The 26183-nt window shown below is 44.9% G+C and overlaps 2 protein-coding genes across 6 annotated transcripts in view; both read right to left on the reverse strand.

Moving 5' to 3' along the window:
* LOC122765370 (plakophilin-4-like) overlaps window positions 1-26183 on the reverse strand; it is a 555540-nt gene that overhangs the window by 246470 nt on the left and 282887 nt on the right. The gene's annotated exons all lie outside the window — the stretch shown is intronic.
* zeb2b (zinc finger E-box binding homeobox 2b) overlaps window positions 1-26183 on the reverse strand; it is a 78565-nt gene that overhangs the window by 10402 nt on the left and 41980 nt on the right. The window contains exons 2-5 of the mRNA XM_044017965.1: window positions 9539-9847; window positions 4488-4556; window positions 2236-2424; window positions 1194-1408 (exon numbers count right to left, since the gene is read on the reverse strand). Of these exons, the coding sequence (XP_043873900.1) occupies window positions 1194-1408; window positions 2236-2424; window positions 4488-4556; window positions 9539-9847 (782 nt within the window). The remainder of the gene's footprint in view (window positions 1-1193; window positions 1409-2235; window positions 2425-4487; window positions 4557-9538; window positions 9848-26183) is intronic.

Genomic DNA, 26183 nt, shown 5'->3' on the forward strand with positions numbered 1-26183 from the left:
CAGCAGCATTGTAATATGAGGATTGGGATGGCGGCTCACTCAGCCGGCCCATCTGCTCACGTTCACACCCAGCTGGTAGATCAGGTAAAAGTGCTGGCTGCTGACATCTGATCATATCAACCACAGTCTGAGCCTGTCATCCTCACTTCAGAGAGCACAACACCCACGACCTGGGACTAAGCACTGAAATGCATCAGGGTAGATGATATCATCTGACTGGCTGGATTTTTCTTTTCACAGTTTTTGTATTGGGGCAACAAAAAAGCTTATTTTTTTTACCCTTTTCCTGGAGGTTTTCATTCAATTTTTTATTTTTTAGTTACATTTCACTGAAATTAGAAAATGAGTTTGATTGCATTTTACAGATTTACTTCATGTCATCATCCATTTTTGTTTCCCCTTTCGTTATGAACATCCTTTAACCCGCAAACGCAGACTCCATCTCCTTTTAAAATTTACTGCTCCAATTTTAGTTCGCTGAGAAGTTATAATTATCCCCAAATGTGCGAAAACTATGGAAGCATGCAAGTTTTTTTTTTTGCTACAATCTATCTCACACCACATTTTTGACTTCAAGTTGACAAGCGAGTTAAACGCCCGTGACTGTTGGATGTGTTTTCACCTCACAGGACTTTAAGGTGATTCATGCTAACTGCTAGCAGATTCAAATTATAGTCCAGACGTATAGGATATAAATCGCCGGAGAACTTTCACGTATACACAGATGTTTATGCGGTGCATGAAATTAGAAGTGGGTGGGGTGAAGGCGGGCGGGGGGCTGGGGTGTGTGGCGTTGGAGTTTGATGGAGTACTACGACTGTAGGCTGCACCAGAAGAACATTAAAGGCCAGGAGTGAAGTGAAGTTAAGGAGCTGATAAAAATTTCTAAATTGGAAATTAACACAATCATTCGATCGTGAACATGAGACTGGAAAATCATATCAGAGAGGGCCATCAAAAAACCATTTAGGACCTCAATTAAAGTTATTACCATTAAAGGATCTGCATCTTCAAAATGCCATGAAAAATTAATAATGATTGCCAATCAGAAAAAAAATGATCTCTCTTCTCTGAGGGATCAGAGCACATTAGAAACGAGATGAAATAAGGGACAGAAAGAGGAGGAGAAGTTAAAAAAGCAGACGCACAGGGCAAGGGACGATGAGTGGAACAAAATGAAAACTCCTTCTCACCTGATCCCGCGCGGGCTTGTGTGTGGCCATGTGCCGCTCGAGCTGAGTGCGGTAAGCAAACGTGTAGTTGCACAGGGGGCAGGCGAAGTTCTCCTCGTTCTTCTCATGGCGGTACTTGATGTGCTCCTTCAGCGAAGTCGAGCGCTTGTAGCCCCGGTCACAGTAGGGGCAGTTCAACAGTTGGGGGAAGGCATCTGGCGTTCCAGGTGGCAGGTCTGCACGGGAGACAGTGGGAGGAGAGGGGTGGGGTTGCGGGGAGGAAGGGGAAGGGGAAAGCGGGCCAAAAGGTCAGCGAATCAATGGCAGCTAACGGGCGAGCTGCCCAGAGTGGTATGGGAGTTATCTCTGCAATCTGCTCCACATGAGAGCCTCAGTGTCAGGCTGGCATCCCCTGCACTACGACCTCCTCCTGACACACACACACACACACACACTCACACTTGTGCAGCTCCATACAGCACACGCCTCCTTTTCTTGACATAGCTACAAACAGGCTTGTGACACTCGCGTCATATACCTGCATTAATTGCTTTAAATCCCAGACACTTTTTAAACCATTCTCACTGACGTGTTCATCGCGTCTGATCCATGAATTATGAGCCCGTTCCAATTTGATCCCCCGTCCCCTGTTCTCTTCCTTCGAGAGGCTTCAGAGGTGCACTATCTGATTTCAAGCCCCTGCCCAGCTGTTGCTTAAGACTGTAGGTAAACGCCAAGGCATCCGGCAAATCTGTGGGACCAACAGCTGCCCGGCCGTGTCAGAGAAAGAAGCAGCTACTCTGTTCAGATTCCTTTCCTTTCCTTTTCCATGCTGCAAGTTTAATATCAGCCCTAGTGTTTTACAGCTCGGTATTTAAACTACAATAAATAAGTAGAGCTGGTTGTCACGTTTCCTTATGTGACATTTTATGAGCTTAATGATGATAATTATTTAACACAACGTGACCTGTCTGAATTCCATAAACTTACTTAGAACATCATCAGAATATAGCACACGCGCCCTATATTGTACGCAAGTGATTAAAAACTTTGGTTTTCGTACCATTCTCCTCTGGTCCGGTGGCCTCCGGCGTGCCCAGGCGGGACAGCTCCTCTGGGGCTTCTGGGTAGATGATGGCCGTGTCGCCCCGCTGCAAGTACTCGGCGATGCTCACCACGTGGCTGTCGCCATCGTCCAGCTTCCGCTTGGCGAAGAAGTCCTCAAACTCTGAAGTGCAATCGACGCTCTTGACTGAAGGAGCCGTGGAGACGGAGGGAGAGAGAGAGAGAGAGGGAGAGAGACGGTGAAGGAGGAGACTGATGGAGAAGGCAGAGGAATAAATTGGATTCATCTCTTCTCCAGAGAAATGTCTTACAGGAGGATATTGGGAACATCTTGGTGGAAATGCGATGAGGACAACGACCGTAACGCATTACAGCCGTGCTTTGGGAAGAATACATCTATATTACGGGGTTCGCTTGTCACGCCATGCAGGCTAAAACAAGGAGTTGTAACTTAATGGAGCCAGAAGTTAGAGATAAGCAGGCTGACAGAAGTTGCTGAAGAACAATGTGTTAAAAAAAAATTTGAAACATGAAATCTGATCTTGTGTCTAGAAGCGTGGAATAATAAAAGGGTCCATCCACATGCCTGGCTTAATCAGCGACAGAACCTTGTTCCCCTTGTATCGACTTTCACATGTAAGGTCAATCAAGAGATTGTGGTTTTTGTTGATTCTGTGCTGAACAGATTATCAAGGCCAAACCACAAACCAGCACAACGAAGAGAACTGAGAAAAAAAAGAAAAGAAAAGAAGAGCGACGTGCTTCGCCATGGCGGTGCAGAATGTGTCTTAAGCCAGCCAAAGTGCTGAGGCCACACAATGCGTTTTCTCAAATTATTTCCCAGTCCCCTTCTCTTCAGGGAAACTCTTAAGCTGCAGCGTGGAGATAGCTGCCTCCGAAAAAACAAACCGGAGCTAAAAGAAATCTGCAGCCTTCATTAGTCAAGGGGATGGCCGACTTTCAAAAATCACACACAGACAAACACACACACGCACATTAGTGTGTTTATAACCTGGAGATTCTGGAGGCCCCGAGTGAAGTCTCATCAGACTTCATCGCCTGTTAATTAGGATTTTAGACCGCGAGCCAAGGTGAGGTTTAAAGAGTGATTTGTTAGGCCGTCGTGACTTCTCGGCCCAATTTGCGAAAGGTCAAGGTAGTAGATATTTGCTCGTCAAAAATGGCACCTAAATGTCATCAGTGCCAATGGATCGCCTTTGACGGCCGTGATAGCATCATTTACTGCGGTCTCATTAGATGATCCGTTGTGTTTTTTTGAAGACTAATTGTTACAGACTCATTGTTGTGAAGATCGAGTGCTGGAGCTTGTCCTCGATCACTTCAGAAAATATGACGTGTTAACTTTGAGTACAATATAAAATATAAACACTATGTTTCTTTAAGGAAAAGTGATCTCTTTCTTTCTTTCTTTCAGTGAGGGAGGAAATTACCTGGATCAAAGTGTACTTTGGCACCAGGATGTGGTCAAACTCCTCATCTCTCTAAATAAAATCATGTGTCATGTAGGCGCGTGGAGCCTCCAGTATTGTTTCAGAAAAGTCCCTTTGAGCAGTCAAAATGGAAAACAGTTGCTAAGCTGGACTTTTTCGGAACAGGGGAGGGGGAAAAAAAAAGTGAAGAATAAAACACCGTGAGCATAAAGTTATAGTAATTAAAGCTGAAGGGAGAGTTTTTGAGGCAGGGTTGCGTGGCATTCTGTGGGGTGAGTTTAGTTTACTGTAACAGCATCCGGGGCCAATTGTCAGGGTGGCCGGGATGATATCATGGAAGGGAGGGGTGTGTGTGTGTTTGTGGACGCAAATCAGCGTTGGTGGCTTAATGAAAAATGGCAGGTATGGTTCTCTTCCACCAGGAGCTGGCGGTGGGACCCACACACATGCACGGACTCATTTAGCGAAACCAGGGAAGCTGAAAACAGCACGTATAATCAAAGGTTAGATAAATTTGAACGCTCTTCAGCTGCGACTATAAACATCCAGGGATTTGTCTTTTGTGTTTGTGGCCATTGTGTCAGCAGGACAGGATTATCCCTCTAATTACAGATGCCTGTTTTGGGATTGTCATTGTTTTGTTCTTGTTATTTGAAAGAGGTGGCGGCCAACTTGGGGTCAGAAGCCATAAAGTCTGAGGTGTCACAGGATAACGGATCGCTAGCGGAACCGACATATTTCTGCTCCGGGTAAAGAAAAAAAAAAAAAAAAAGAAGTACAGAATTGGTCGACAACTCACCTGTACCGTTTCCAACTGCCTGCAGAGTGGCATCAGGCCCAAGGTTGTCAAAGTCATCTTTTATTTCATCTGCACAGAAACAGAGAAGAAGAGAAAGGGGACGTGGTTACTCGAACCAGCGAATTAAAATGAAGGTACGGCGAGAGCAGTAAGAAGCGGCCGCTGTGCATCGTGTGACACGCTGCAGCTTTGTTCGGCATGCTTAATGAGTGCTATCATCTGGGCCAGACAGTGACTTATTTACCTTTAACATGACAACAAGCGACGGGGGAGGCAAAGGAAAAGCTCCACTCGCCAAACAGAGTGATTAAATACAACATCCACCTGAGCAATCATCGCGCTCCAGCCAACATGCAGCCTGAGCGCATTACTCCCTGGCTGTGACGCCGCTGCAGGCCTCTGCATGCGGGACCACGCTTGTTTTTATCATATGTCAGCTTTTATCTAGCACATGGTTTTTTTTTTTTTGTTTTTTTTTTCAATTCCCCTACAAACCCCAGAATGCAACTCTGAACCACAGATTAAGAGTTTTAGTTACACAAACATTTCTTCGGGGCAGAGTTGCTCCGCAGGCAGAAATAACCTCATTGGTTTGGTTAAAACCTCAGGTGGAAGGACACAAAAGAATTAACCGTTGTTATAACACTGAATAAATAACACCTCTCAAGGCTGACCGCGGGCGTTCAGATCTTATTCTTTGCCCCGCTTCAGAGGCTAAAGGTCCGGGGAGAACTGGTTTCAACAGACCAGGTTCTTACTGCCAATCAGGGTAATGGCAGCCAGCCTGTGCAGACGGGCAGATATTGTCCTGGCACAGGTAAGGCGGCTGTAAATAAACGGTGGGCTGACAGGCTCATAAACAAGACCTCTTCTGACAAATTCATCCCTCTGCGGTCAACAGGAGGACACTGACTGGACAATCAGCTTAAGAAGCCCCTCTGGTCCCTCCTTCCTGCATCGTCGGTAAAAAATTAAATCAAGGTGCTTCCGAGAACACGGGGGCTTTGTATTAAAAACAAGGGAACAGAAAAAAACACCCACATTGTGTGCCTTACACGCATCTGTTCTTGCTCTGCTGATCCTGCAAGGACGTTACAAGTGTTGCATTGTGAGGCTTTTTATTTTTTGTGAGAGTCCACAGCAGGAACTGATGTATCCAACTATCCCATGGCTATTAAACCAGGATGAGCGCCTACATTGAGAGACCTAGCTGAGATATTACAGGAAAGGTGGTGGGTGTATTGTTGATAATAAAGTTATCCTGCTTACATTACTCTACACAAAAGCCAGAAGCAAAAAGAATTTCTTATTTTTAGTTGGAAACAATGGGCTTAATAGTTGTGGAATGCTTTCTAAGGCTCGCAATTCAGGGTTGACTTAAAATTAAAGATTTGGCTTCTGCAGTGAGATGATAAATACCCTTGTCAATGGCTCCATACAATAATGACAGAGTGTTCTGGAGGGGGGAATGTCCTAGTTTAACTTTCCCATTGCAAGGATTTTATTCCTCCTCTTTTTCTTCCTGTGCATTTGATTGCACGTCTGCCAAACGGCATCAAAACCACAGACGCACTATGGGAAAATAAATGGCTTTTAAACGACATAAATTACACTACGACAAAACAAAACAGATAAAAAAAACAAAAAAAAACCCCACCACCACAGATTAAAATATACCCACAAGGATCAGATATCAGCATGTTTAAAAACCTCCCCCCCCTTTCACACTGAACATGATGAAAACTCCCTCACATTTCTGTGCCCTCGTAGGCACCGTGTTTGAGTTGGGTAATCAAATTTGGCTGCATTCTTTCGGTCTGATGCAAGGGGATGACCGGTGGGATTTACTGATCCTTCTCTCTCTCTCCCCTATTTACCTTGGACAACTTTTGTTATCTGTGGTCTAAAGGGAGGGAGTGCTGCTTCCAGCAGGAGGTAGGCTAATACCACATACACCTCTCTGCTTTGGCCTCTGGCACACATGAGTCCATGCAAGACCTGAACTTCATTCAAACCGGGACAAAGTGTGGGACAAAGTGTGATCGTGGTGAGCCGGGGGGCCCTGTAAGAAAAGGCAGAAATGTATGCAGTAGAGCCCTCCTTTAGCACAATTCTTTCACGCGAAATGTAAAATTGCACGACTTTATCTCAGAGAGGTTCAAAACTGGAAACGGGGGGATTCGATTTCTTCTGGAGACATTTATGCCACAAATATGCGCCTATTCTTGGTCATGGAAAGCGTTTCAGATGAAACTGTCCACTAAATACTGGAAAAGTGTGTTTTGTCAGCAGTAAATCACAGAAGACCTGAGGCGGTAAGGTACACACCTCCTTGAAGAGCGATGTTGAGGTCAGGGAGCCGACACTAGACCCAGGAGGAGTCCAGGATACCTTGGCCAGACCATAATTCCACCTATTTTCATAGCGGCTCTGATGCTGTTTATTTTGAAAACATTCCTACTTTTATGGCTGGTCACTGCAGTCGCGAGCACTTTAAAGTTCTGCCTTTTAGCCTCGTTCATCCTGAATCTGTGACACTGGAGTGAAAACCTTTAACAGTTTTTAACCTCAGAAATAAAGAAAGATTTTAGAAAAACAACCACAAAAAAAAATGTTTTGGAAAGCTGGTGACAAATCTGATATTTTTAGACCCAAGTTGTCAGGAGCAGACATTTTGTGTCGGTGTTGCGTCCCTTTAAATGTGAGCGTTTTTGCAGCCAAAGAAAAGAGTTTTGATCTGATTTTATTTCTGGCAGTGATCAGAAACACCACTTACTGAAAAAAAAATATGTGGGAAACTCCTGCATACAGTGGCTGACAAATTAATAACACTAAAACCTGACAAATGGGCAGGGCAAACAAGAATTTCAGGGTTTTTCTTGTTTTTTTTTTTTCAAATTTGGCAGAAAAGAATCACATGGAAGATATAACGTGTTTTCAGACAATGATTCTGCAGAGATTGAGCAAATGTGCTTCTACAATTGAACATAAGGACACAGTAAAAAAAAAATCCTGCAACATTAAGTCCAGAAATCCTGACGCCTCTTGAGAAAAGTTTAAAACAGTGTTCAGGGAAAACGCAGGTGATTTATTTGAACACGTCTGTCAGTGATAATGATGTCATGGTTTCCAGCACATCGTGTCCAGCGTCTATGTGGGATGAAGGAATGTCAAGGACAATGCCAGACAAGACTCCGGTGCCCTGGAATCAGAAGAGGCGCTCGGCGATAAACGCTCCCCTCTTACATGCAGCAGTTACGTCTCAGAGAGAAAAACATAGTGGCTTGTGTTGCGACACAGCCAAAGACATTACAGCGCCGTTAAACACGCCCTTCGAATGTGTGAATGTGTGTTTTAGGGCAACATCTTTGTTTTTTTTACTGCATCAGTTACATGTTACTGACTCACATTTCCAAGACCTGTGTTCAAACTCTTGATATGAACAACGACGAACAAATCAGTGCGAGTAGGAAGGAGGGAGGGTGCTAACTTATCTCAGGCCTAAGTTATGTGCTGAGGTATCACTGTAGACACTTAGGCACCAAGCGCGCGAGAGAGAGAGAGAGAGAGAGAGAAAAGAAAAAAGGCAGGCTGGGAAACACAGCACCCGCAAGATTGAGAAAGAGACTCCCAAATGCTCTAATGAACTTGCCTTGCTCTCTGAAATATGTCAGACGCTTTATCACACAAGAAGCATATTATCTGGGAATTGCAACAGAGTTGAATTACAGACATTATGGCACCGCAGGTCTTTATCAAATAAACAATTACCGTATGCATCGACAGCTTGTTTATTCTTTATCTTGATTTATTTACCATGCTGCCCCCCCTTAAAGAACCAATACGGAGTGTTATTTAGGAGACGCAAATGTTGATACCCACTAAGTTTCTTCCCCCCGTCCCTAATAAATGTGTAATTTTCCCCCATATTAAAATTTAAGACTGCCGAATGTTCGCCCGTTTTTCGGCACTGTGCACAGCTAGTTCATTAGCAGAAATGAATAGCGGAGCCTTGCTCATTTAAATGGGCTGTCTTACATGACTTCTCGCCATACTCTGTTCCTGTCACATGCTTCCAAGAATCATTGACTCTTATTATACATGTAAATGGCTATCATAAAAATAAAAATTTCATTTAAGATTGTTAATGACTTTTCGCAGCAGTCTGGCTTCCTTTAATGATTATACCCTGCCCCCTAATTAAAAGTATTTATCTTTCAAGCATCCGTGACTGGGGCCCCAGCAATCAGAGCTGCTCAGGAAAAGACGATAAGTCTGTCAAGTTAGGGAAGGTATCACCTGCCTGGGATTAAGCAGCTTGTTAGTGAAGAGGTATCACATGGCGTCCCAGATATGATTTGGAAATCCACATCTTCTGCACACTCTCACCTCCTGGTGCTTATCATTTTCAGCCCAAGTAATAAATGTCTGTAAATATTTTATGCTGTTTACCTTAGAGCAGGAATTTCCTTTAAGCATACAACCAAATGGTCTCCGTCGCCCACAGAGAAACTGTTCATCATGTCGGGACTTTGCCGTCAGACCTGGCTCAAGCAGTGTTTGCGAAACGCTTTGTGCGGGTTTGTTCTAGTCTGCTCGCGCGCCAGACGGGTGGGGCTTACCGGCGAGGGCCGACGCGGCGAGCGACAGGAGGCGCACAAAGTCGCAGTAAAGTATCTGGATGGCGGCTCGGTTTTATGTTGTGATTGCACACCTGGTAAAGCAGGTACAAGGAAAGCTAGAGGTGTTTTTTTAGGCATTTCCTGGAACGGCTCTTTTTATTTGAATTAATATAAATGATACCTTTACATCCTTGTGCACCCTTTAACGTAACACTTTTGAATCCGCGCGTTCCCTTTGTCATTTGGAGACGCCAGATTGCAGATTTGGTTTCACAAACATTTCTTCGAGGCAAGAATAATCTGGTTAAAAATGTCAGCGGGCAGACACTCAACTGACGTGGTTGAGAAATCACCCGTCTTGTAAATCTCTTTTCTTTTAACTCCTCCCACTGAGGTTCATCTCCACACCCTCTGATTTCAGACACTTACCAGTACCATCAACTGAGGCACTCAGCATGTCGTTGTCGGGCCAGATGTGCTCCACGCCGCTGTCCCGCATCTCGTCGTCCTCCTCCTCCTTGGTGAGCAGGCTGTGGCTCTCCACACGGGGCGAGGCCTCTGGGTTGGTGAGGCTGGCCGGGCTCCCCGTGCCGTTGATCAGAGGGTCTTCTTCGGAGACGGGCAGCTTGTCCTCCTCTTCTGTCTCTGAGCCGGTCTCGACCACGTTCTCATAGTTGAGAGCTGCAACGTGAGAAAGAAACAAGGGGAAGGACACGAGTCTGGTCAGTAAAGGCGAGTTTGGGAGTCACTGCGGAGAAAACAATGAGGTTTACGTGGTGTAAATAAATAAAGGTTGGATATTGTCGAGTCAGCTGGTCAAAAAGTTCAGGACGACAGCAATCTTTATGATAATATATGGCTTTCTGAAAATGTTGGCAGCTATTAACGCGATCAAGGCGCATACTTAAAACAACGCATATGAGCATCAGACACTTAAACTGGGAACATAAATCTGAAAATGGATTGTGACTTGTTTTGGAAATTGAGGTGTATTCCCAGATTGAAAAGGTCACCACCCCACATCTCTGCTTCCACCAAGGCGTAGGCGGGTCTTTTTTTTTTTTTTTTTTTTTTTTTTTTTTTTTTTGTGGGTTCCACCCCAATTACAGCATCCGCGACTGGAATTTGTGACTGAACCACAGCGGTGGGCAGACAGCTGTCGAGGAGATGCGAGTCAAAATAGCCACTAATTTACAGTCCTTGCTCACATGCCTCGGATACCAACGTGCTGCACCTTTCAGGACGGCTCTGCTCCACAGCATACCCGTCACGTTTGAAATGCCCTGCATTGCACATAGAATATTACGAAACGCATGCTGCAATGTATTCATATAACCTATAGTCATTCCGATTATTCTCCGCCTGGATCCCCTGGATGTCTTCACATTTGCATTGCCACTGAAGCATGAACATAAATGTAAATGTTTCCAAACATATGAAAATAGAGGAACACGACGGGGCCTTGAGGCCGATCGACTGCGCACATTCGGGGAGGGAGCACTGCCATACACACATACACACAACACCAACTCCAGAACAGCATCAGAAGGACCCGTCTGGTTTCACAACACTCAGGTCCCAGACATATGCCTGCTTTTCTTAAAATAGACAGCCTGTAAATAAGGGCTGTGAACTCAATCAAAGGTGGCTTGCGTGCAAATTAGTCACCGCCATCGGCAACCGTCGGGCCGCAGCGTAAATCGTGGCAGAGAAGGACGTCATGAAGACTTATTGGAGGAGTGCAGATGGAGCACGGGGCGAGCCAAAAGCATGGCATGGGGGACACACCTCACTGGCAGCTAGTGCAAGAATGTTCTGCGGTAAGAGCCAATCATGGGAGGGCCGCCATAGTGAAGGTGGAGGCTTTTTTAAACATGCTTTACTTACATTTATACATCCAAGCAATAAAAAAAAAAGTCAGTAGCATCAACTGATATATTTCTAATAGCTTTGAGAAGCTTTACTCTTTGCATTTTACACGTATAAAACAACGTTGTGCCCCCCAACACATAAAGAAGCTTAATGAAGGCGTTTTTGTGTTAAAATAACAGCAACCGCGGCCTGAAAGGGGACCTGCCTCTTGAACTTCCCTCGAAATCAAGAGTGCCGGCCAGATAAAGTTCATGCATGACATTTCTGAAGATATTATACATATGAAAAGATAATCCTCCCCACATCGCCTCCTAACACGTCTCTATATGAGTGACTGGTCCGCACTTGCCTTCAGCGAACAACTGCACAACAGGTGCAAATTAAAATGAAAACAGGGCTTTCAAATGTGGGAGGGGAGGCAAGGGTGTGGGGGGAGGAGTGGTGGCAGGCAGGCAGGCAGGCAAGGGGGTGCAGGAGGAGGAGGAGGAGGGTGGGAGTGTGGTGACCTGCTTCGAATACCAATCGACGGAGGAAACAAAACCTTTTCAAGAGGTGTGATCACAAGGGTTTAGGCAAGTTCAGACTCAGTAATGCTCCTTGGAGATGACAAAACCCCAGGCTGGAGACCCAGGAGCTGAGAGAGACATTAGGAATTCCTGGGTGGTCTACATCCACCTTGGTACAAGTGATATTGTGCCTTTTATTGAGAGGTTGTGTGTGTGGCTTTTCAGAGGAAAGATCTGACATCAACTATCTGGACGACTGAGGCACAAAAACAGGTTTAAAACTTGGGAATATCTCAACTCAACTTGTGGTATCTTGATGTGTTTTGTTGTTTTTTTATTTCCAAACCTGAGGTGTGTGAACTTTTCTTTGAGATGTCCCATCAGCTCTGTGTCCCCCAACTTTCAAAAGAGGGGGCAACAGGAGCGTGGGGCTGGTAGAACAAAAGGCCAAGAGGCTTGGGAAGCTATCAACCCGTCACTGTGAACCTGATCTCTGGATGCAGATTCAATGACAGTGGAGCAGGGGCCACTGAATGAAATTATCTAAGGCTGGACAGGTTTTAAAGGGTCTATTCTTCCCCAATAAAAGGAGTGAGGGAGCTTCTTTTTGTTTACATCCACCACAGCAACGCACACCGCTCTGACTTCTATACTCCCGTGTAAAGGAATGAGGCAATGCACCATTGTGGACCATCTTCAACAAACTTTCGCGACATGATTATGAACATAGGCCTTAAGTACTTGTACTTTTTTTCTTTTTTTTTTGTCACCAGTTTGAACCATTTTATGTCTCCTGCTGCTTTTTTTTTGTTTTTTTTTCACTCCCCTCATCTCTCGTGACGTTTTGTCCTCAAGTTTCTGAACAAATTTCAGCACGGGGGCGTTGAACTGTCTCTGAAAGCTACAGTCGACGCAATCTCTCGAACGTCAGCTGTCTCCTCCGCATTCAACGTATACCTCCGGGAAGGCGAGATGACAGCGGGGTGCTCGTCAAATCAAACGCGCGGCATTAACATCAAGAAAGCCGCCATTGTTTAGGTGCCACCGTTGACAAGAGCCTCTCCCTCTCCGAGCATGAAGCATCTATTGGTATTGTGTCACGCAACAAAGTAATTCTAACCTACTAATATTTCGCAGGCAGTTATCCCTCCACCCCCCCCCAAAAAAAAAACTCGCTCTTAAACGGCCTTTTGTGTTTGCTGAGGAGAGAGAAAGACAAAGAAAAGATGATGTTTACTTCTCCGATGCCTCTCCTCTCTCTTTTCTTACCTTAAGTGTCACCCTCGACAAAAGCAATTACGGCAGACATTTTGCGAACTGTTGCTACCTGTTTTTCCCCTCTCTCTCGCTCTCTTTTTTTAATCTCTCCCACCATTTAAGGTAAATAAAGGGAGTCTCTTTGACTTGAGTTTGGTAGATAATTAAAATGACACATGTAACAGCACAATTCTTGTTTAATATTGGGTTTTAAACTATCTGACATAACCCTTTCACAGGCCTGGCATTATTCTGTCACTCAGGAACAAACTACAGAGAGGAGAGGAATATTGTATATTGATTAGGATGCCTCGAAGCATCAGAAGTGACAGTCGGAGAGAGAGAGCCAGAGAGCAGGGGAGAAAGCCTTATTAAATTCTCATAATTCCTCGAGTAAAGAGAAATAAAGAAGAGAAACAATAGTGCAGGCAGTACTTAGTTGTGACAGTTGTATTCTGCAGATGCTGAGAAGCCGGTGGCTTTAATTTAGTGCTGGGGAACAAACTTCAAATCTAAAATGATTGTATTTGCAAAGTATCGGGGTTGACAGCGAACGAATGGCGCCCGTGATCAAAAATGCCTTTAATGTCGGAGTCATCATCGACCCCAACAAATCCCAGAGATAATGCATTTTGCGTGTGATTCCGACAACAGTCGTGGGGCCACATGCTGCATTCAAAGACACCCAAAGTCACTCAGAGGAATAATGCGGCCGCCAGCTTGGGCCTTTGAAGCTGACCCCATGCATATGTCTGTCACAAAACTTGGGACGTACGTGTGGAATTTCTTTCAAGCTGCGAGAGAGCGTGACAATATGCCAGAAAATGAGCTTCTTTTCAAAGCAATAAGTCTTTACATACTGTATATTATTTTATTCTGGTTCCAAAGCTCTTCTTTTTCCTCCCAGATCTTTGGCTTTTGCTTTTCAAATCTAAATACAGCGGTAATTTGCACAGGTGCCCAGTCGTAACCTGTCAGCAGGAACGCACATCTTAGCAGGTTGTCAAAATTTCAGGGCTTCATTACCAAAGTACTCATAAAATTAACACCATTAAACTTAATATCCCATTATTGGCAGCTCGGAGTGGATGTAAAGCAGGGTTGCTAAGTATTTTGCATCCGTCATCATCATCTAACAGGCTAAATTTACTTAAGCAAGAACATTTGAGAGAATTCAATCTGTCTTTGCATTTCGCTGTGTGTTATAGCCCACAAATCTGCCCCTCCACATCTGTGAAAGCCAAGTTCAGCAGTGCTACACCTGCACTCTTCAGCAAAAAAAAGAAAAAAAAGAAGCCATTTTACAATGCCGACAGGTATAATCACATTTATTTAACAATTCCCAAGTAGTCGTCCAGTGCCCAGAGGAAGCTGCACTAAAAGCCCTTCCTGCTTGAGTCTCAGAGCCAGAGAGAAAGAGAGCTCTTTGTGCTTCGACAGGCTAATGGTAGAGGTGATGGCTGCGGGGAGAATTACTAACACCCACGTTCACGCTCTCGCACTAACCCCAGCTGACTTTTTAGTCGAGTGTCGAGGCTTAGCTCCAGGTGACACGCTCGGCCTCCTACGCTGATAATGAGCCAGGACATTCTCCCTATTGGATGATAACTGCTCACGCTCGCTCCCTGTCTCATGAATGTGAGCCAAGCAGATCACCTGGATGGCTCCGAGGGAGCGCCCGGCGAGCAACCGCATGTGTGTGCGCGCACATCTCGCTCCGTGTGTGTGTGAGTAGGAGGGCATTAAGGTGGAGGAGAGGTCGCTGCCTTGTGGGTATGGCCAGTGGAAGCGGATTCTCACAGTGACCTTTTGTCTGCCAGTGTTCCTGTCTGCAACAGTTCAAGCACTTCTTACTCCTGTCTGATGGAAACCTTGCACCTACAGCAAGACAGCTCCACAGTATCACACTGTTAGACTAAAATCCCAAAAAGTTTTCAGAGTTTGAAATATTCGTCTCATTGTTTGGTGACATTTGCTTGTGTGCCTATTTTTAATCTCTCTTTTTGTTTAAATCAGCTTTTCACATTCCCAGAAACTGGTTAAAAAAAGTAGAATATTAATCACCTTTTCTTTTTTTTTTACAGCAGAAACTAACTGGACTTTCTTACGTATTTCTGAGCCTTTGGCCAAAAGTCAGGGATTGAATAGGGAAAAAAAAAGGAAATATGACTTCTGTATTGGACACAATGCGTCCCAGAGAACTGACTTTCCGTCAGACACCGGTGTTGTTTATAGGAGAATTCAAACACAAGTCACGGCAGACAAAAGAATCGCAGCCGTGTTTGGATATTTTGCGCTATCTTGTCTCAGTATAATGGTGTGATCGAGCACAAGGGGGCAAATCAGGGCCAAGTCAGTGAAAGGACGGTGGCAGAGGGCAAACAAAAGCCCTGAAAAGAGACAGAGAGAGAGAGTGACGGGGTGAGGGCCAGGGAGGAGAGGGGATGGGGGGGATGGGGGCGACTTGGGAGAGGGGATGAATGGTGAAAACTCAGTGAAGTGTAAACGCAACCTGGGAGAAAGAGAGAGAGTGTGTGTGTGTGTTTGTCTGGACAGTGTGTGAGGGGGGTGTCGCTGTAAAGTGACTTGTATGTTTAACAGATATGACTTATTAAAGACTTTTTTCACGGGTATTTAAAAGCTACTTTTAAAACTCAACTACACTGCTGACAATAATCTACCATTTTAAACCCGGCACCTTTATATATGTCATCTTTACTATTACACACACCGCCAAACTATCTTAATTTGAACTGGAAATGTTAAAAAGACAAAAACCTTGTTAAAGCTTCAGTTAAGTCACCGCCGCACATCCATCAAAATCACTTCTGGGCTTTTTTTGTCTGTGAGGAGAACCTCGCAACAGCGCTGACTCTAATTCAATTAAAGTCCCATTTATTTGCCAAAGAGGCCCGAGCAACAGGCTGGGGAGGGAGAGCGAGGCAGAGAAAGCTACAAGGTTTGCTCAACAGCTCAGAGGTCCCACCTTTGCCGGGTCCTGCATGGATTCACCATCTGTGCCACCCCCCACCACCACCACCGGCCCCCCCCTCCCCCATCTCAGTTCACACATGTTCCAGCCTCCAACAAATGGAGTAAACCCCCACCCACCACCTCCACCACCTCCCTCCTCCTCCTCCTCGTCACACAAGCCAAAGAAGAAGAATAAAAAAGACACACAAAAGCTTCCCCTGGCTGCCCTCAGGACTCCCAGGCCAGGAGAGTGGGAGGGAGAATTCAGAGGAGAACAGAGGAGGGGAAAGGTTGGTAGGGGAAGGGAGAAAGGGGGAGGAAAGAAATATATATATATATACATATAAATGTGTGTGTTTGTTCAGGGGGTTGCACGGCTGCGTGCATGGGGCGATATATATATATATTTTATTTTCGCTCAGGTGAGCTTCCCTTTCGCATTCTGATGTTTTTGCCCCAACACACGGCAGGCAGTGGGAAGAGGGGGGGGGGGGCAAAATGGTTAAAATTAGAAAATTTAATTTATTTGATAATTTCCCAGAATAATTAGAGTTAATATGGGTTAATTAATATGCAAATCTCTCAGCAGATGTTCGGCAGTGAGGCTGCGCGTGACTGAGGAAAAACAGCCCCCTTCTACTTTCTCCTGCCTGGTTTTGGCTGTCAGTTATTGGGCCGTAATTACTGTAACTAACCAAATACACACACACACACACACACAGAGTGAGGAAAAAAGAAAACGTTTGCTGGGTGAACTGCTTCCAGTTTTGGAGTCTTTGCAGGCAAAGCGGTGCTTCTCACACACATAAAGGGAGACCATTGCTAATTTCCCCTCCACTATAAAAGCCCTTTTTATGCTTCAAGCTGAATGAATGCAGCGAGTGCTTTAAACTATTAGAAATTTGTGAGCCTTTGTGTGTGTGTGTGTGTGTGTGTGTATAAATGTAAATTGTAAGAAGAACAGGCGGCAGTGGAGGCGACGACTGTGACAAGAGCACCTGCACGTTAATATCGAGTTGAAAACACAGCTAATAAAGCAGATGTGTGGAATCTGTCTTGCCATAATAAGGGGGCTGATGTGTGTTTACATGCATGTTCTCAGCTGAATATTAATGCCATAAACATTTATAGTTGAAACATGAAAGTAGAAATAATCATGATTTCACAAATGTTGTAAATTAAAAAAAACAAGACAGTTTTAATTCCTTTAATAAAAAAATCAATAATCATAATCAACAAATCTTTCAATACAACCACTAGCTTTTTAAAATATCATGAATCGTTGCGTCACAGTGAAATTAATACACTCTGACTTTCGGAAAACAATTTCAGCACGTCACCTTGAGATCCGGGAGATTACGACGAGGTTTTTTTTCCCCCGTATTTATATTTTATAGACAGAGATTAAGATAAAGATTAAGATGTAATTCGATAAAGAAAATAATCACTAGTCGCTAAACCCTCCTAAATATTTCTCTTTGTGTTTGTATTCTTGTGGGAGGAGGGAAGAGTTACCTTAATAGAAAGATTTAATTCATGAATTCTTCCCTGGGGAGGGAGAAAAATATAAGAGCCTATCTCAGAGTGCTTGCCAGGGTTCTCCTGTGGTCAGCTCTCTACAATAATAATGTGTTTCTGATAGCGTGTGTGTCTGTCTGTGTGTGTGTGCACACACGCCAAAAGCTGAGACTGTTATCTAAATCGTTCGTCCTTCTCTCCGGTCTGGAGTATCCCTCTCTCTCCCATTTTCTCTCTCTCTCTCTCTACACTGCCACCCCTCCTCCTCTCGCCCAGTCTCAAAGAGACACCGTGGCTCTATGCCATGAGTCCACGCCCTGGCCTACACACACACACACACACACACACACACACACACACACACACACACGCACACACACCTAAGTGTCCGACAGCAGCAACATGCTTTAACAAAAATAGCCGCACAAACACACATGACAAAATGGCATGTGGAACATTTTATAAATAGGCACACACTCCTTCACACATGTAAACATGCATGCGACTCACAAAGAAGTACACACACCATGTCGAAGACACACTCAGGTGGTGGCAATCGGTATCATGTTAGAGTTTGGCGTGGGGGGAGGGGGGGAGAGCGCTAAATTGATACTCACGGCCTTGTGTTATCAGGTCTGTGTATTTAATATAGAACCTGTGTGTGTGTGTGTGTGTGTGTGTGTGTGTGTGTGTGGAGACACCATGTGAGCCAGCATGGCCTTGCAGTACTGTGTGTGTGTGTGTGTGTGTGTGTGTGTGTGTGCAGCCACCATGATAACACATCTGCTTTGGGTTCATCTGTATATGAATCATTCTTATCTGCCCTGGAAGTGCTCCACTCCTGTGTGTGTGTGTGTGTGTGTCACTGTGGGTATTTACAAGAGGTGGAAAACAAGGAGACGGAGAGGAAGGTGATGAAGGGAAAATATCAACTTTGATCGTAGATAAAAGTCTAAAACAAATCACAGCGTTTCACCTGAGTCTATTTACATTTGAAACCCGGCTGCTGCTTCAGTAGAGCACGGACGTTTGACAGAAACAGAAACCACACACGGGGATGTTTTTTTCCAGGAAATCAAAACTCGCAGCTACAAGTTTGGAAACTTTGAAAACACACGTGTAATGTTCATATGAAGAACATTTCTCTCATGTCAGTGAACTTAATTGAATCAAAAGCTTAATCGTAAAAAAGAAAAACCCTCAAAATGTGCCTTTAAAAGTACCTCATCATGACTGTGACACCGAGACGTGACACAATAGAGTTCAAATTGTCAGGATTGTTTACTTAATCCGTTATCAGCTACCTACTAAGGCTGAAACTCACATGTGTCGGTGTATCCTCACCTACGGGGAAACTCTTTTCCTTTGCAGCACCGAGAAGCAAAAATTCAGCTATTCTTCATCCCTGACGGCCCCCACGTGCCTCGTTTTAATAAAAAAAGAATCTATAAAAATAAATTACTTGCACTAAGTATATGCAAATTCAAATGTAAGCAATCATTGCAAAATTAATTTTGCCAGAACTGATTAAAAGCTTTAATAAATCTATATACAGTATTGCGCCAATCTGATATTGTAAATTTATTACACTCCCTGTAAGATTAATTAGAAAGCGACGGTAACATATTGCACTGCCAGGCCAGATTACTGTACTTTTTTGTTAATAACAGTTAAGCAGAACCTGAGCTGTAATTACTGGCTAACAGGAGCTTTTGATGCTGATTTCCTTCATCTGGAGAGAATGAGACCCAGTTGGTAAAAAGAAACAAATGAAGGCTTCTTTCCCCCAAATGCAGTGCATGTACTTTAGAGAAAATAATTAATCACACCCCTTGAAGTTCATCATTTAATATCGCTACAAATCCAGGAAATTTGGGCTGGAAGTGGTTTCAACTTGGGACAAATTAAAATCTGTTTGGTGGGTTGAGCAAGGCACCAATGCAGTCAGGGTGAGAGGTTGGATTCCCACCGAGGGCAGCCAGGGAGAACAACAATCCGCAACAGTGAGATATCAAAAAATCTTGCTCAATTTTTAATGTGCAATGAAGTGGAAAATAACTTTCTCCACCTTTCACCTTGATTTGTCACCACTGCAGCTGTTATTAAGACATCAGCGAGGTTTGCAGGCAGTCATCCCAGACTCTTTCACCTTTTATCTCAGTCGCCAAAACTGTTGAGCAGGAAAAACAAGCCAGTTTGATCTGGTCAAGGTTGTTTTGCATTCTTGTTCACAGTGACATGGCCATGTCTCAGCAAAACAGCACCTGAGAGCTAAACCGCCGCCACACAGGTCTCACTGCTCCTCAAAAGGCAGCCACAGAGAGTTTGGAAATGTATTCCTACGAAAATGTCTGGCTATTATTTTCCCTTGTGATAGACGGGGGGTGACCACCATTTTCTTTTTGGTCCGTTTTTTTTTTTTTTCCCCAAACACGAGTGGTGAAACATCATGAACTGAGGCCAACAATGAAAAGAAAGAACAGGAGGGAGTGAGACCTCTTGCTGTCATAAAACTCTGCCAGTCACCAGCTGTTTAAAGGTCGATCGGTGTCTGTGTGTGTGTGTGTGCGTGCGCCTGTGTGTTTGTGTGTCTTCGGGAGTCAAGCAGGGATGCAGATAGACTAAAGAGATCAGACAGGATGAACCAGGGAAAGAGGACCAGGTGAGGGGCCACAGGAGGATGAGGGGGGTGAGGAGGAGGACCGAGTCTTCTTCCTCTCTGGTCCGAGCCAATCTGGGGGCCTGGGGCCTCATTCACATGGTAATGAGGGTGTAAAATCACATCTGTTACCCCCTAACACACACACACACACACCTACACAAATACGCACACACACGCGCACACACAGTAGATCTTTGACACCTGAATAGCATCCCCACCAGGTATCAAACAAGCACCAGGAAATGGGGACTGCGTGTGCGTGTGTGTGTGTTTGGTCCTCAGCAGGAAACCGTTTAACTGGGCCCTCCAATCAGTAAATGACACACACACACACACACACACACACGAGCGAGAGAGAGAGAGAGAGAGAGAGAGAGAGAGAGAGAGAGAGAGAGAGAGAGAGAGAGAGAGAGAGAGAGAGAGAGAGAGAGAGAGAGAGAGAGCTAGCCTGGGCCCTTGCAGAGAGGGAGAGCCCTCTGGAGAAAGGCCACTCTTTCTGACACTGTTACCAACTTCCCAATTAGCTACCAGCCAGACAAGGGGGTTTCTAGGGGCGGGGAGAAGGGGTGGAGCTTGGACAGATATAGGGGGCTTCACTTATTGTCAAGGCAACAGCCTCAGTGTCCAAAACCATCTCCTGGAAGCTCTTTCTTTTCCACGTTAGACATGATCTTTCCGCAACTTGTCAACAGCGCGTTGTCAGTATCCTACTTATGGGCCACTTTGGGATGTGCGACCCAAGCGCCGGGTTTTAAATGTACACTTTAACATATTGTGACATATTACAATCACATTCTAGAGTGAGATTAGTGTTAGTTACGTCCCAGGATGTCAGCGCTGTATGCTAAGAGAAAAGAAAAGTGTGCATTTTGAGGACATACGTAGATGTTGTGCTTTTGTAAATCAATTAGAGTTCACATTCGTGGTCCTTATTGTGATCACCACTGGATTTTTGCTCACCTTTCGTGTGTAACGCTTGTGTTGTGTGCGTTCGCCAGGGCTAGAGGCAAGGTACGCCAGGTGTAAGACAGCAGTGAGATGACACAACTTAACCTCTCTCTCGATCTCAGTAAACGGCACAAACGGGCAGCGCTGCAGTCGGAGGCCCCAGAGCCCATGACTTATACATGACGTGGGTGGGAGTAAACAGGAGCAGACTGAGGCGTTTTGTTTCCTTTTTTCCCTTTCACCGGTTGCCCTTTTTTTCATGATGTACCTGTCTTTCTTATCTAGCCGCAGGAGGGCGAAAACTACTTTTAATTACATGGTGGGAGTTGAGGGTGGAAGCAGGAGAAAGGGGGGGTGAGGATACCTAGGGCTCTTTCACACACTGTGCCAAGACACCTTAATAAGAAAGCTAGGACCTTAACTGGGAGGTTCAAAACAGCTACTACTGCCATGTTTAAAGGCATGACCTTCGATATATGTATTTATTGTATTGGTTTAGTCTTTGCAGCAGAATTAGCTCAACGTCTGCTCCTTAAATCAACCCACGCTACTACAATTTCCCATTTTTGACACAAAATGAAGTTCCAATCACTCAGGAACAAGTGCAAGTAAAAGATAATTGGCTCATTGTCAACAAGGAATAAAGATGATCTATAACTGTTTTGGGTCATTACATTTCAGCAAGTACAACACATTAAATACTGAATAAGTGCTTCTTTTTTTTTTCTGCCACTCACGTTTAACATTTACATGCCTTGTTTTGCCTATTTATTGGAGCATGATGCACTTTGGAATAATCTGTGCCCCAAAGTGTTTACTGAAAACACATTGTGCAGGTTGAGGTCAAGTTTAATAAGATAATTAATTAACCATACTCCACAAGGCAAAGGGGGGGAAAAAAATAGGTTGAATCTAGATTCAAATTAGAATTTTCCACTATCAGCTAAGATGACAGACTCAGCCACGTATCTGCGGCTTACATAATTGAGCAGCTCCAATGGCTTGACGTGAATGGCTACAACACATGCACACACACAATCGCACACGGCAGTCTCCATACACTGTAAGTAAAAAGGAAATTTTGATCTAAGCCTTCCCCCCCCCACACCTACCCTTGGGTTCTGCCTCCCTGTGTCTCAATCCTCTCCTTTTTTTGATCAGTGGCTTGAAAGAGTCGAGCATGTGTGAGTGCTCAGGTACCTGGGGTATGCTAAGGTGCTAATTAGCTCGGTAGGATAATTGATGTGTAGATTACACCGTTGAACAAATGCTCTGACTTGTTTGTTCTTCGCACTTCTCAGCCATCATGCGAGGGAGAAGAAGAAAAAAAAAACCTTCTGTGTTGCACCTCCCACCCCCCCCTTTTACCTCAGCCCTAATGAACAATTTACCTGGCTTGTAAAGGAGGTGGTTAAGCCTGCCAAGGCTGAGGGAAAACAAAGATGGGGTTGCACCGGAGTTCATTTCCCACAGGTGGAACTACTGTCTCTTGGTGCTTCAAGACCTGACTCTATTCCCTGGTGTTAGCGAGGCTGGCTATGGAAGAAGAGTATGTGTATATACGCTTTGCCAAACCCTGAAGGAAAGGATGGTGAGCATACATAATTCCAAAAGGGAAACAATTTTCAAAATGAAAGAGCATGCGATTAAGTGTGCCGGTAGGCTTCCATTGTTCTGCCCCCTTCTCCTATAATGCTATTTCCTCCATCTTTTGTCTTTGGGACGCTATTATTAGCCGAGCATGCACGTGAATAACCTCCCCCTCCCACATGCGTCCGTTCAATAGGGTTTGAATTTGCTCATTAACGGCTAAGAATCCGCAAACACATTCGCTGGAGCTTTTGCTACTGCTAATAAACTAATCATGCCCTCTCGTCTAATTGGAAAATAGAATGAGGGGAGGAATGAGAGCTTCGCCCGAGGATTTTAGGAGCTGGGTTTCTGTCGCGCTGGCAGAGAAGTGAAAGTGGAGCCCATTAGCAGGACAGATGTAGAGGCAAAAGGTGAACGTCTGAGACGCCGGCGCCTTGCCACACTGCGAGACCGCCCGTAATCTGTCACCCGCACTAGTTTACAAGTTAAACACATTATTGTGCTTATTGAGTCTCATTTCTGGGATGCATAGTGCTGGCTGCTCTTTTTCTCTCCCTCGTGGAGCACTTTACAAACCTGCCAGGCCACTGTCATTGCATGCGAGCTATTACCATTTTTCTCAGCAGTACTGATTAGCCAGGCAGGCAGGGCAGAAAGAAAGAGAGATTGGGGAACTGGGCCAAAACACGAAGTCTCACACTCATTGTTTCTTCATACTTCCTTCACATTCTTTAGAAACTTCATCTCAGTGGCTCAAGAAGCTCCCATGTGGCTTCACAGGTCTCCAATTTTCACAGCTCCCGGAAGTCATATCATTGCCATTTTCCCTCATAAGGGGCAAATGATTTGCACAGTGTAAATGAAAGGAAATGTGTTCTGCAAGACGTCCAAACGTGCTGTTAACTCTGTGTTTACCAGTGAATTAAAGCCCACCAGGACATAGTTCAGCCATGAAAAATGCACTCAATACAACCTCCCTGAAGAAGATCATTTTATTCTCTTGTTATTGTGTTAGTGGCCTTAGGCACCTCTAGTTTGCTATGTCGGTGTGATAAGGAAGAAAAAAGATGACTTCTCCCTTCTTTTTTTTTTTTTTTGATCAACCCTGAACTTCCCTGGGACAGATTACCGTGTCATTGAAAACCTGGGGCGGCATGTTTGGACTACACCGGATTGGGAGTCTTGCTGACTAACTGGCAGTTTCCGTCGTCAACCTGATAACTCTCCTCCAACATCCCTCACCCCAGCCCTGCAAGTGAGCAAGCCAGCTAGGCAGGCATGCACTTTTTTGTTTTTTTTTGTTTTTCCTCCCTGCCTTTTTCCTGTCGCCATCTCGGTATTTAATCTAACACCGGCAGGCGGCAAGAAGGGTTTACTTTTCCCCCCCTCAAAGACAGCTTTGCGAAGCAGCGAAGGCAAAAGTGGGAGGAAGAGAGCTGAGGACTGAGGCGGGGAGGGACAGGGGAGTCGAGGCAAGGCACAGGAAACCTGGGCCAAGCGTCACTTTTAACAAAAGCCTTTCATCTTTCTCTCCGCTTTCCCCCAAGACAGTGTGCTTCCAGCACTGGGATCCTTTTAAGTACATACCTGATAAGGAAACTTTTTTTCTTCCCTTTCGAGAGTGCATAAAGGAAAGTATCCCCCTCCCACACACATACACACACACACCCCAGTGTGGTTAAAACCCTCTCATCGCTTTGAACGTCAGATACTGCGCCTTTTATCCCCGACAAACGGGTTTCCTATGGCTATTAACTCATTCAAAACAGGTAATTACGACGGGCAAACAGAGACGCCGCGGATCAGAGTGAGCCGCTCGGGCCCACTCCACCTTTGCAATCAAACCAGCCAATGTCTAAGCTCACGCGTTAACAGGACAGAGGTAGTCACGGATCCATTTGCGGATAACTGCACCTAATCCATTTTAGTCAGAAGTCACTGTGGCAAGACTGTGTGAGCGCCAGGGGAGGACCGCGGATGTATCTGATGGAGGGGTCATAAATCACGGAGAAGGGGTTGAAAAACTGGAGCTCCCACAGTGGGACAGAGGTAGCAGACGGAGTGAGAGAAGGGGAACGCCCCTCAGAGGAAAACAACTGAGGCTATCATCACCTTAGTTAAAATATCAGCAACCTCAGGCCTGCAAACAATGCCCTCTTCCCTGTGGTTGGAGAAAAGAAGGATTCATGCAGAACCTCTTGTGGGTGGTTGTTATTGCGGGACTATTCCCTCAAGTGCAGTTAACAGAGCAAAAGCCAATTGGTGGACATTTTTATCCAAAGCGCCTTTGCTGCATACATTTTTAGCCTGGTTAATCCCAGGGGGAGTTGGACTACAGGCCTGGCAACGTTACCCACTTTCCCATGGGGAATTGAACCTTTAACCCTGTCAGAATTAGCACTTAAGTTCAAGCGATCTCTGCTTCAGAGTACCCATATTTCCAGATCTTCCCAAAAAGCAACAGAGTCACATTAAAGATGACATGGGAAAGACAGCAAGAGAAAGGCTGGAGATTGGGAGAAAATAATCCAATCTTAGGGGCCAAGTAGACCTCTTCTGCCTATCTTCTCATCTGTACAGGAAGTAAATGGTGACCCAAGGGAGCACTCACTCTTTCCTTCCTTGTCTCCTTTTTCCCAGTGCTGTTTGTTGTTTCAGGTAATGAAAACAGAGCGGCTGACAGAGACGTTTTCATGTTGTTTTTGTGACCTGGATGACATGCCAGAGCCTCCTGCAACGCTTGTTCAACCCAAAGGTGAAATTTGACAAGATCCTTAAACATTCTCCCCCTCCTCGACTTTTCAAATTTTGAAACAAGCCGTTGCGTAAGAAACTCTCTGTATCTATGGTAATGCGCAGCTAATTGATCCCATAGGGTTTCGTTGGCATGAGAAGATATTATTTACTCTTGCGACAGAGGGATATTTCAGCTATGATTTTTCCTCCTCCTCCTCTACAGCCTTTCTCTAATGTGACTATAACTCTCAAATTCTCTTATCTGTACAGGGCATGTAAGGGGCAAAGGGGGCCAATGTCTACACATTTTCCCATGTGTTTGTAGGGTGACAACCAGTCGTCCATTGCACTGCAGCGAGGAACCAATCAGCCTTTAACACCTTGACTCTTCTCTTTAAATGTGGCTGCTGCTGGTGAGCTGCATCACCCGCCTCAATGTCAGTACTACAAATTGGCTTCCAACAGGAATCTAAGGTGCCAAAGAGCCATTAGATGGACAAAGGCTTGAAGTCTACCCAGGGATTAATGTGTCAAAATCCTTAAGAAGCTGGAATCAGCCCTCTTCATTAGGACCCGCTAGAAAAGAACAAGTCAGATTTCCACTCTGCCAAAATCAGTTGACCTCAGTGTGAATTCTACAGTGGATTTAAATACTTAAGGCTCCAACTAGAACCTCGGATTTTGTACATCTCAGACATTCACTTGATAACTTTAATACACGCGAGGTGGATTTCAATTATGATTTACTGGACTCTAATCTGTGCCACAAAGGCTCGGGTTAAATATTTCAATCGCCTACGTGGGCTATTACCTGTATAAGCTCGAGTCTGAGATGAGCCCAGAACCGAGAAAACAAAACACATCTGCAACAAGGCTGGTTGTCGGCAAAGCCCTTCTCCAGTTTAGCTGTCGTAATCTGCACCTGAGAGAGTGTGGATTAGGTTTTGTCTCGTCGAAAAGGGAGGAGGAATGTAGAGGGTGCTAACCAAGGCTGGCATCTTCATTTCCT

The sequence above is a fragment of the Solea senegalensis genome, linkage group LG2 (genome assembly GCF_019176455.1).
Source record: "Solea senegalensis isolate Sse05_10M linkage group LG2, IFAPA_SoseM_1, whole genome shotgun sequence".
NCBI lineage: Eukaryota > Metazoa > Chordata > Actinopteri > Pleuronectiformes > Soleidae > Solea > Solea senegalensis.